This window comes from Hippopotamus amphibius, chromosome 6 (assembly GCF_030028045.1).
Source record: "Hippopotamus amphibius kiboko isolate mHipAmp2 chromosome 6, mHipAmp2.hap2, whole genome shotgun sequence".
Taxonomy (NCBI): Eukaryota; Metazoa; Chordata; class Mammalia; order Artiodactyla; family Hippopotamidae; genus Hippopotamus; species Hippopotamus amphibius.
In genome coordinates, this window is record NC_080191.1 from 144,574,228 (window position 1) to 144,587,050 (window position 12,823).

General features: G+C 37.4%; 1 protein-coding gene across 1 annotated transcript in view; it reads right to left on the minus strand.

Annotated features, from left to right (window-relative positions):
* The window catches only part of WDR49 (WD repeat domain 49), a 141,779-nt gene that overhangs the window by 35,718 nt on the left and 93,238 nt on the right, over positions 1-12,823 (minus strand). The window contains exons 10-13 of the mRNA XM_057737806.1: positions 7,012-7,142; positions 4,832-4,930; positions 2,749-2,913; positions 611-798 (exon numbers count right to left, since the gene is read on the minus strand). Coding sequence (XP_057593789.1) covers positions 611-798; positions 2,749-2,913; positions 4,832-4,930; positions 7,012-7,142 — 583 coding nt within the window. The remainder of the gene's footprint in view (positions 1-610; positions 799-2,748; positions 2,914-4,831; positions 4,931-7,011; positions 7,143-12,823) is intronic.

A 12,823-nucleotide genomic window follows, 5' to 3' on the forward strand; every position in this document is an offset into this window, starting at 1 on the left:
GAGGTTAGGAAAATGGTATTAACATTCAAAATAAAGTTTCTGACTGATTTGATGAACTTGAGAAGTGGAAAGAGAAGAAGGAGGGGGAGGGGAAGGATGGAAAGAAAAACAACAGTAAAGCAGTTATTTGATAAAGCTGATCAACGTTATCATGCATAGGTAGTCACATGTTATACTATTTTATAGTATTATTAGAAAATTGAGCAGGTAATCAGTGATACAAAAATCCCAAACTAACTGAGGATGACAATAATGTTAGATGAAAGGCCAGGACTCTATTTAAACTATGTTTACAGTTTCATTTCAAATAAGGCATATCAACTATTTATTCTCAAGCAATGCATGGTACCTTACTGACAATACTGCATTCCTAAATTGGGGGACTGACTTGACTATATATTAACAGAGGATTTTCAATATTGAGAAAAATCTGTTTTTCCCCATGAATTACTTAAAATAAGTCTCTGATCAATACATATATTTTCTTCAAAATACTCAGATTGATCGTTTCTTCCATTATCTAGAAAACAGACAAGACCTGATTCATAGTTATCTGCAACGAAAGGCAATAAAAAATAATAAAGATAATGTGAGAATTTTTTCAATGTACCTCTATATTCCAGATTTTCAACCACCCCTCAAGATCGCCCGTAGCGAGGTATCGATTTGACTTGTCAGTAGACATAATAATGGAACCAACTCCACTGTGAGCCAAAAATTCAGCCAGAAGTCGCTTCTTCAATGTATCCCAGAATCTGACAAACCCAGATCCTCCACACGACACTAGGTTGGCTCCCCCTGATATGTAACAGAACACCTCATTAGGGAACCACAAACACAAGAAACAACCTCCTCATTGGTTTTCCCTGTAGAAAGCACATGCATGTTGGAGAGATGGGTAGCCCCGAGATCAATTACCAGCACTCTGATTCTCTCAGATGTAAACTGGAAAAAACCCTGTGATACTTTCAGTGATTTGTGTTGAGTATTAAATGAGATAGGACGTGTAAGATGTTCCATAAAATCTATTTACCACTCCTTCATTCATTATTTTGATATTGTTGGGTTTTTAAATTTTGATAGGATTGATTGGTTACTCCAAATAAACTTACAAAATATTAATTTCAACGTTATGATAATATTCCAGTTACATAAAACCCATCTTTCTTAATTGCCCATTGGACACATATACCAAAGAAGTAAACTTCCTCACGCACAGAGCTGGATGCACACATGTAGTTATAGCATCATAGCTATTGGTTTCTCTATGTAGCTGTATGCTTAGAAATCTGCTTATGAGCTTGTTTTTTAATCTTTCATCAAGAATTCATTGTAAGTCCTTATGGAACACTTTTTTGGTTCATAGGCCTAGAACTAACCTTTTCATTTTCCATTTTTATATGCTTTTAGAAGCACTTTACCTAAATTATTCTTCTGTGGCCAAGTTCCTATTATTATTTGATAAATCTGTAGATGACTTCCAATTTGCTTCACAAATGTGCTGCCTATTAACAATCAGATCTGTTTAAGGTAGAAATAATGGTATGTAGCCGCTCCAGTGGAAACAATTTGGGAATACTGATAACATTAAGAAGAATTAGTGTTGAGGCAATGAGAGCAATTTCAGGATAATAGGTCATTTTGTGAGTATAAGTACATTCTGGAAAATAGAAAGTTTTAGAATCTAACTGTTTCAAGCTCTATTCTAAATATTCCACGATGATTCTAAAACTCTGTAAGGGTATACCTTCATTGAGTTTTAATGCAGAAAAATTTTATATGAAAATCAGGCAGATTTTCCATCTGCAAATTGAATATGAGAAAGTGAATATGGTTCAGATATGTTTATTTCTTTTTTCAATCATATAACATATGCATGTCTAGATTCCTAATGTTATGGAAAAATACTTCTAAAATTAAAAACTTTTTTTAGATGAAAGGTCAAAAATATGTATTGTTCTCAGAAGCAGATTTTTATTTTGGGAAGATGCAGACCACATCAACACCACACTAACACAGCCATTGAAGACAAAGGGGAAATTAAACAAATAGTTATTTCATCTATTATAATATCAAATAACTATGGTAAATCATATGTTAGCATACATCTTAGAAGAAGCTCTCACCAGAACTCTGACTTATTCTGGAAAGGATGCACAGTTGGTAAAGACACCCGAAGCATGACCCATAGCCGCCTGCAAAAAATTTAAGACAGAGCAGGCAGCTCTCTTGACCTGGGATCAGTAGTCAGCAGCAGCTATCTCAAATTTCGCTATTGCCCCCGATCTCCAAGTTTCTCATTATTTTCTCCTAGCCCATGTTGATAACAGGTGCCAGTGTGGTCGTTTCAGACACAACCCTTCTGTCCCATATAGACTTAAGCTTTGGCTCCTATGTTTGGAGCATATATCTCGCTGTGCCTTTTACGGTACCAAATCTCTGCACCATGGCTAGCATACCCATTCTGATTGTTGCCCAGAGTTTTCTCACTCTGATCCTGACATACGCAGCACTGTATAAATTGCTTGTGGAGTCTGGTCTAGCTCCTGCTCCTGGACCCATCCTCCCGAACCCTACCCTTCTCTGCCACGGCCTGTGGCTTCCTGTGACCCAGTGCTCACTGCTTGCTAGACACAGCCAAACTCTACAAGACCTAGATCAGATTAGATTGAACTTTCTTGTTCCCTCTTCCAACATTCTATGATATATCAAAGCAGTCTACAGTCAAAATATAAATATATATGTTACCTGTCACTGTGATGTTTTTTCTTGCTTCAAGGAAGCAAAGCCTCATAACGGCATTATTGCACTCAGCATCCGTCTCAATGGAACAGGCTCCCAGGGTGGCCTGATCGGCTGTGGGGTGAGTGGAGTGGCTCCTCTCAGCACCAAGAAGATTTTGAGGCTCTATATCTGAGATGGAGACAAGCCAGGTGTCTGAATGAACAGACATATGCTTTTCAAACAAAACACTTATGAAAAACAACAGGCCCACCCCCACCACAGTCTCCAAAGACTCCAGCAAAGCTCATAATAGGTTTCCAGTTAGCAACCGCGGAGCCCCGTGCTATTCTCTTCCTCAACCCCAACTTCAAGGATTATTTGATTCTTTTTTGTTTCTCATACTCCATACACACTTACTGTGTTTTCCCTTGATATTAATTAATAGGGACTTCATTTTGTAGTCCCTGCTGACATCTTTTTTTAAAAAAGTATTTATTTACTTGGCTGCATCAGGTCTTAGTTGAGGCATGCAGACTCTTCACTGCCACGTGCAGGGTGTTTAGTTGCCGCATGTGAACTCTTAGGTGCAGCATGCGGGATCTAGTTCCATGACCAGGGATCGAATCCAGGCCCCCTGCATTGGGAGCACGGAGTCTTAACCACTAGGGAAGCCTCCCTGCTAACATCTTAGAGATCCTGATATGTTCAAGAAATGTGTGATTCTAATATCGTGGCATTTTCAACTTATTATTCATTAATATTAAGCTTGCAAATAATTTAACGAACATGAGATACAATGACTATGTAATGTACTTAAATGATCATTTTTAAGCAATATTATTTGTTAATGAGTTACCCTGGAAAAGATATTCCTAATGTACTTCAGTTACCTAATGCTCTCATCTCCAGGCCACAGTAATAAAAGCTGGGGACATCCGTCTCAGAATCTGTAAGTAGTGTGAACGTAGCTATGAAAAATCTGTACAGAAGTATCTTCAACATTTCTAAGCAAGAAATCTATGGCAATGCCTCTTGTGTCTTTTATAAATTAGATAGTATCTGCTTTTCTTTCCTATCTGTCTGTCTGTGTTTTTAATCACAGCCACAGTTAGGTTTGCTATTAGAACAAGACTGTGCTCTCCTGAGGACCAATGTGGACACAAAGGCAGAATTCCACCCTCTCCACGAATGGTTCAGATGAGCGCTCATGATTAGCTCTTTGTACATAAAGCAGGTCAGAGTTTTGTGCCTGCAGCCAAGTAAGCTCTAAATCTCTTAAATTAGTCATCTTGGGCCTAAAAAATCACTCCCTCAGCTCTTCTCTCTCTCTCATACACACACACACACACACACACACACACACACACACACACACACACACACATACAGAGTTGTGTCTGATGACCAGTCCTTTCATAAGGTCTAATTCATCTCTCTGAGTTTATCCAGTGGAGACAACAGAACCTCACTGGGCCATGAGGAATGACATATTTATTACCCAAATAAATTAGTCTATGGAAAAACCTTTAGTATCTAAGGAAACTAAAATAAAATGTGAAAGGCAATTGTCAAGACATTTACCTTAAGTATAAAATATTCATCTGCTCTGCTAAATTCCCATAAAATACAATATACTCCCACCTAATGCTCCTCACAGGTTTCTAAACCAAGAAATAATTTAAGATTTCCAGGTGGCATAATATTTAATACAAGCTCTGGATTGAGCCTGAGCGGCCTAGCAAGTGAACACGAGTTCCCATTTTCCTACCAAGGAGTGCCCAAGGTTCAGCCAAAAGCAATTTGGCGAGGTTTATTGGCAAAAAATAAACTAGATAAAAATGAGAGGCCTGCTCTCTGCTGTCAGTAATTCAGAAATGCTGACATAGCATAAAGAGAAGGAATGGCAAGCAATGGAGAATTTGCTAAGCCAAGTAAATCTCAAGGTTCTTTTTAGTCACTTTGACAAGACAACGATATAGCTAATCCCTTGTGCTTATAGCCAATCATCTATCATTTAGGAGCAAGCTGCAGCAAGTCCATGTACAAACAACCAGGCCTGCTGTGGCTGCACTCAGCCACATTGTTTTAGTTGTACACTTACACTCACCCGATTTTGATTTTAGCAGCCTCTGATAATCAGGGTGGAGGACGTAGTGAGCATTTTCTGTGCTACTGTTCCACAGGACAATTTCTCCATCGTAACTTCCTGTATGAACCAAGACAGAACAGAAATTGCCAGAAAGTTAGAAAATATGAACAACAGCAACTAGAGGAAATCATGATCATAGTAACTTACACGGAATCTGGCACTTTTTAAGTTCGCACTATATGTTTGGAGACATGAATGGTCATTCAAACTAGTGTTTTTATTAAACTTTAGAACTTAGAAACTTCATGAAGTGCCTGTCTAATAAGTGCGATAGAGATTATTGTTATATCTTTTTTATTTTATAGTAATAAAGCATTCAGAATCAAAGCTTTGTTAATTAAACAGCTTGAGTTTGAGTGCTGGTTCTCCCCCCTGCTAGCTGTGTAACCTTGGGCAAGTCATTTAACTCTACCTGATACCACAAGTTATTCACCTATAAAACTGGGTTAGCAATTCTATTTATCTCATAGGGTTGTGGTGAAGAATTAGCACTTAGAATAGTGCCTAGCATATTACAAATACTGAAAAAGTGTTAATAATTATCATATTTGTTTGTTATTGAGTGAGGGCAAGCAAATTAAGTTCCTCTAGGTTTCCATTTCCTACATTCTTCTAGTGTATGTGTGTGTTCTTTGTATTCCTTCTGTTTGGGGTCCTTTATTAAATGTTGCTTTCTGCAATTCTAAAACTTTCCCTACGCAAAGTTCTTTCCGAGTGCTCATCACAGAAAACTTAGAGAAGCCCAAATAGTGAGGCTAAGTCTGAACAAGCCTGTCTTGGGAAGAGCAATCCATGCCTATACCACTGCTCTCAGCAGCCCAGTGAGAACAGCTCACTACTGAGCAGAGCGCCAACATCAAGCAGAGAGTGGAAGACAAGAGCTGAGTGGGATGTACTGATGGTGTCTTACTTGAGATTTGGAGAGAGAAGAGAGTAATGCATACTGAACTCTGTATTGTCCTGGAGAGAGCAACATGTGTAACTCACAAACTGCCCAAGGATGATGGGTTTCCATGGATTAGCTGTCCATGGGAGTATCCACATTCTCCTATCATTTTAAAATGCTTCCCTTGCAAAACGTTTGACCATAAATATTCACATATGATGTAACAGATGAGAATGAATGAAGAGATTATTCATTCCCCCAAGTACAATGGTATTTTATGACACTGGTTCAATAACAACTACATAACATTACTTGTCTCCATCACATATGTGATACTTGCTGCAGGGATAGACTTCCAGCAGCTATATAGCAAATCCAACTGCAGAGTTGCCCCCCAACACACACTGGAAAATCATCAGGCAAGTTCTGAAAACAACAAAACTTTAAGTGTAGTTAGAGCAGGAAACCTCATATTGTAACACCTCATAGATATCCTAGCTCTTTTCATGTAATTTTTCATTCCTCTTATTTGGTGACTTTTTTTGGTTCTATAAAAAAAATTGGGGCTGTCAAAATATGGACTTGATAATTTCATGGTGCAATCTGTCTTTATAAGTTGTTTTCTTTGGCTGCAAATGATTCGACAATTTCTGATCCTCTTTAATATGTCACATCAAAGTATGCCCATGGATCCTTTCAAGAGCTTTGATTTATAGACATTTTGTGAGACCGGTCCTTAACCAACACTATTTAGACTAAATTGTGCCAAAGGGTTAATGTGTTCTTATTATGAAACATCTGAGTGTTTGTACCAATGACCCTAACACTGCTCCTCAAAAAAGGACAATGAAAATAAAAATTAGTATTTACTGATGCGATTGTGAGTGCTGAGTTAAACCCTTACACAGATTACCTTACGCAATCTTCACCATAAACCAAGATATTGATACATTATTATTAATCAGAGAAAATTATAATTTAGAATTTAAATCACTTGCTCAATATGAGGTAGTGGCAAGTGGTGGAACCAGGATCTGAAGCCAGGTAGCCAAGCTCAGGAGCTGATGGTCATAACCACTATCATACGGCCTTAGAAATAAGGACCAAGAGTAGCTTTAAGTGCAAGGACTACTTCCTTAAGAAATCTATTCATTTTGCGGTGGAGAAAAGGCTTTTTCAAAGTGACTGAGGCAAAAGCAAACAAACAAACAAAAACTTTCACCGTTGATTGTCAAGTAAAGGTTCACCTAACCTGTAACAAGAGTTTGCGGAGGTAAAAATGCAGCACATAGTATATCGTCATGGTGCTGTATTCCTCCCTTCCATTCTTCAGGCTGGATGAAACATTGATTGAAGTTCTGAGGTCGAAACACAGTAATAGCCCTAGTAAAAAAGGATATAGCATTTAGCTGAAGATATAAATGTGATATAGATATTGAGTAGCCATCATGCACTTGGATGGTGTGCTTTGAGAGGTCTAAAAGGCAATGCTACCCAAAGTTTTATCCCTATTTGTCATCCACAAGGCTGAATTCCCACACTGAACTTCCTTTTGGATTCTCTCTTAAGTTCTCTGGTAAATTATAAATATTTAATATCAGAAGGTTAATCTTCCTTCCACAATCATTAACACCCACCATGTATACATTTATCAGATTAATTATCCACCACCAAGACCCTAAAACAAAATTTCTCCAACATGGAACCACCAAGAGTTTTGTGACAGTAACAAAAAAAAGGGCAGAGCCTGTGAACAAATAATATTTGATAGTTTAAACAAAATCATTGAGGTTTCTTTTCATCAGAGCTTTCAGGACCGTTAACAGGTTCACATTCCCTGTGGCATTTTCCAGACTTATTTGACCAAAGTCTTTTCTTATACAGTATCTTGAGGAACTACTACTGTGGAACTTGAAAATGCCACTTCAAAGGAATAGGATGGAGGACAGATATATTTTCAACAGAAATAGTAGTTTGTAAAAGGTCAGTATCCTGGGGCACTACTGGTGAATTTGAGGACAGACCAGAAGGGACAGAGAATGAAATGCTTGGTGCCTGGTGGGAAAGGGAGGAGCCTAAAATTAAATTATGTGGGCAACAAATTACAGGGCCACCCTGTTTTCTCTTGATCTCAACTCTGGCTACCAGCCTCTGGTAAGCTTCTCCCTCTCTCCAGAGCCACACACATTTCAAAGGAGCATTTATAACCCCAAGCTTGGTTACAGATGTCTCCACCCATGTTCTCCCTTCCCTCACCTTTCTGAAACCTTGCTTCTATTCCGCCCCAGCTAAAGGTCTGCCAATTGCCCTGCCGGTATACTCCTCACCTTCTGATGGATGTGAGCTTGTTCCTGGAAACGCATCTGTTTCCAAACACCCTGCTTCTCTTCCTGCCTCCCTGACCTTTCATTCCTTGTGCTCTACTTCCCTTCCCTCTTTCTTTCTCCTTTTAATGTGGACTTTACTTACTGTTATTTCTCCACTCCCCTCTTTATGCTCAAAAGGGCTTGTTGGGAGATGTTGTGTACCACCGTAATTTCCAGTCTCATTTCTGTACAAATGGCTCTCAGATTTATCCACGTTTAAAACCTTCTCCAGTGTTGAGTCGTTCCCACTCAACAGCTGAGTTCCACTATAGTTACCATCAGCAACATCAAAAATCCAAATTTTCCATCTTGCCTCCACAGGAGGACTCCCTACATTCCCAAAGGTTACTAGACCAGAATTCTAACTTCCTGCATGTTTTTCTCTTCCCTAGTCAAATAAAATACTCAGATGCTTCCTCTGTGATATGTTACATATTCATTCCTTCCTTTTTATTTTAAATAACCAACTACAGTTTCCTACCTCAGCACTCACTAGCTCGTGGTTGAAAATTTTTAACAGCTTCTTAATCAATTTCACTGTCTCTAGGCTACCCACCTCTGGTACCTTCTTCATCCTACAACCAGATTAATCACTCCATTCAGGAGCTCTTACTATATATTCATTCTACAAGCATTTCTTTTTTTCTCCTTGGAAGTCCCTGTTCATGGTGCTGCAGGGGACAGAACCATGAACATAAAATGACTAAAATGCACAGTGAAATGTGCTGTGTCAAGGAAGTACTGATCAACTGCCTTGGAAATCCAGGTGTAGAAATCACAAAAGCCTGAGTGAAGGGGTCATTTTTGAGCTGGACCATAATAGATGGGTAAGATTTGGAAGAGGAAGTCACTCTAGGTAGAGTGAGGAAACAGCATGATCAAAAAATAAGGCTAATGCCCTGCTAAAAAGCATTTCTTAGTTTTTCCATTTCCTACATGACAAAATTCAGAAGTGTGAGCCTGTTATTCAAGACCCAATAATATTTGGATCCAATCAACTTTTTCAGAATTTTTCCCCTTATTCTTCTATCCTTGGTTTTCAAAGTAAAATGTGACTGTCCAGCTAAATAATTGATAGGGCTACTGGAAGCCACAGGGTAAATACGGCACAACTTCCAAAGTGTTCATTTTACTCAAAGGGTTTTGGGGAAAATATTTTTATATTAAAATAAGGATAGATGAATTAATGTAATAGAATGCAAAATTCACCTAGAATTTTATAGATAGAATACAAGGTTTCAAATAACTTTCTTGCTTGCAGGAGCTGTTTGGAGCTGTTAGGAGTATTCAGAGGCTGTTTCTAAAGTACATCTCATGTTCAAGCTAAGCAGTACTCTTACTGCTCTCTAAGTACCCTTTGCATTTCTAGCTTGCTTTGTTTTTTTTCATGATGGGCTCTTCCATCCCTACATGGATTTCCTTTCACACACAGACCCACATCTATACCTGCCAACACACCCATTCGTTACGGCCTATCTTGTTCTGCAGGCTTCCTTAATAACCAGCACTGAAAGAAGTATTTCCCTCTTCTGGCCTCTTATGTCATTTACATTTTAAAAATATATTTATTTATTTATTGAATGATTTATTTAGCTGCCCTGCATCTTAGTTGTGGCACTCAGGATCTTCATTGCCACGTGCAGGTTTTTAGTTGCAGCGTGCAAGATCTAGTTCCTTGACCAGGGATCAAACCTGGGCCCCCTGCATTGGGAGCATGGATCATTTACATTTTAATTACGATAATTAATATTATATAGTCTCTGCTAGATTGTAAACTCTTAGAAACCAGGGATTGCGTCTTATTCTACAACCCTACAGTAGCACTCATAGTGACCTACATATATTGACTATTCAATAAATATTTGCCAAATGAATGAATGAAAAATTTTCTGCTCAAATGTTACCTTCCTGGGTAAGCCTTCCCTGACCAGCCAAGCTAAAGACTCTTCCTTGAGTCTCTCATTTTTCATCTACAACGTTTTTCTTTATTATATTATCATTATGTGATATTGAGGTTTATATCTATTCGTCTGTTTCTTTTCTGTCTTTCCTACCATAAATAAGCTCTAGGAAAGCAAAGGCTTTGTTTTTTCCCCTCAGCATCAGTAGTGTCTAGAATAGTACCTAGAAAATAATAGGCATTTCATAAAAATTTGCTGAATCAATATATGAATTATTCTATTTTTTAAATCAGTAATTTAATATTACTGTTATTTTAATAATTTTAATATAAGGCTTAGCAAGAAAAGATAATATAAATAAGGTAATTTTCAGTTCTGAAATTGTCATTAATCTCATAATAGCTTTATATGTATATACTTATAATTTTCTCTCTGCCTATTGGTAAGTTTGGCTGAAGAGGTTACCCTTTGGGAAAGGAGAGTGTGAGGGTGGGAGTGAAAGGGAAGAGGTCACGCCATATCTCTTCTATTATCTCTCCACCAAAATTCCATGTCACATGCCTTTTTGCCCAGCTGTCCATGTTAACTAGATATATTTAGGGAGTACCACCCAAAGGCACAAAGTCCTTTTCATAAGATGGTGTAAAAAGTAGCCCTTCTGATATTTGACCTTGTGTGTCAAAATGGTGAGAAACTAATTCGCTGCCACCTTTCCTGTGAAACCTAACCTGAAACTTTCATTTGGAATGACAGTTATCCTTAAAATAACTTCAGGATCCACACTGTATTTCTCACTTTGTACATTTCCAAGATAACTTGTCTTTAGGCTTGTACTTTTGCCAAGAGTAAAACTGAAGTGCAGAATGAGCCCATTTTTAGGCCATTTGAGGAGTCTGAGAGATTTGCTCTTTCTGACACTGAAGGAGTTTACTAGTTCTATTCCACACCTCACATCTGAAACCTGGGAGTACTGCTACTGAGTCACCGTGTCTTCTTGTGATGACGACCTCATCCCTAATTCAGAATTTGGATATGATGACTAGTTCTGTGAAAACAAAATTAGTTTACCTGTCAAGTACAAAAAAATTTTTTTTAATGTTTTAAAAAATAACCTCTTTTAGGATGAGTTAGGAAGATAAATTTTACCATAATTTTTCATGCAGAAATTATCATGGTGAGAAGAAAGGAACACAGTCAACTTTGTTCCCTGGAGGTTAATTGCTCGTGTCTTGCTATCCTTGTTTGATCCATTGCTTTTTAGGCTAAAAAGGTTACCTCAAAGGTAGAGAATGAGTTAAAAATAAATCCGTTCATTTTTATTCTTTTTCCTAAAATTTGTGGAGTCCAATTTTGGATACTGAAAATTAGTTTTGAGGGTTATTTGTGAGTTTCAAACATACTCACCCCCTTCTAGCCTCCAACAAGATTATTCAGAATAAGTCACAACTTTGGAAGTTTTCATTCTGAGTCTTATCCTAATAATAGAAACTGATTGAGTCATATATAAGATTATGTATAGTTCCTTAGCAAGGCACGTATTAAGAATTTAATATCTTGTGATAGATAAGTTTTATTGTTGAGGAACTTCAAATCCCTAATCTCATTTCCCTCAAAAATACTTTTCGAAATAAAATTATATCAACGGCTATTTATTGAACATCTACTTTCTAAAGAGTTCTGCGAGGGAGGTTACTATCAATATTTTTAGAATTATTTGAAAGATCCTTTTTTCTGTATTTGTGTAAGTCTAGATATTTGACAGAAATAAAACATTCATAAATAGAGGTTTCTTCTTTATCTGAAAGAAAAGAAATAAAGTGGGGAAAACAAAGAGTTTGAGTTTATTTCTACAGAGATTTGTAAATATAGAATCATGGAATTTTAGGGCATAAAATTAAGATAAAAATAAGATAAAATCTTAAACTGTTATGATTATTTGATTTCACAAGAACTATACATATTTCATGACTACTTTAAACAAGTGCAAAGATAATTGATCATTGTTAGTTTTACCAACATAAATATGGCTAAGTATTTAACCAGGTATTTTTAAACTGACCCTATGTCAATTGACAACTTTATCTCTAAGTATATTTTGCTTAAGATGTTAAGAAACATATTTCTAGAAGTTCTGAACTTGGGGTTTCTTTTTTCTGATGAAAATATTCTCTAGATAGGAATGGTCATATTTCTAAAAAACCAACACGGGCTCGCTGATTCAGGCTTTGCTTAGGACCATTTCACAGTGGCCTTTTCTATATCCTGCCTTGTATGCGTCGACTCCTCAATTAGAATGTGATGCCCTTGAGAGAAGGAATCTTGCTTCTTCACCTTCAGTCCGTCATTGTTCCTAACTCCATGCTTTCCATCTAGGTGCAGTTTATAAAGACATTTGTGAAAAGGAAAGGGGAAAAATCACGGTAAGCTAAAATTCTGAGGTATTGTTAAGTTGATAATATGTGTTTGTTTATGTGTCTCTTCAAATGCACAAAACTAAGCTTTGATTGACATGACCAACCTACTCAGTCAAATTACTTATTTAAAAGAATATAATTGATCTTTCATCATTTAATGACTGCATCTGTAACTCAGGAGTGATGGAAAGAGAATGGACTTTGGCATAGAATTCTACCTCAGCTGCCTACTAGCTCCGGCCAGGCTACCCAACCTCTTCAAGCCTTGCTTTCTCCTTTGTGAAAGAGAATTGGTAATACTTAGCTTTTTGGCATACTGTAAGGCGGGAATAGATTTGAGTATCTACTCTGCTTTCATCTAATTCAGAGTGTAATTAATGGGT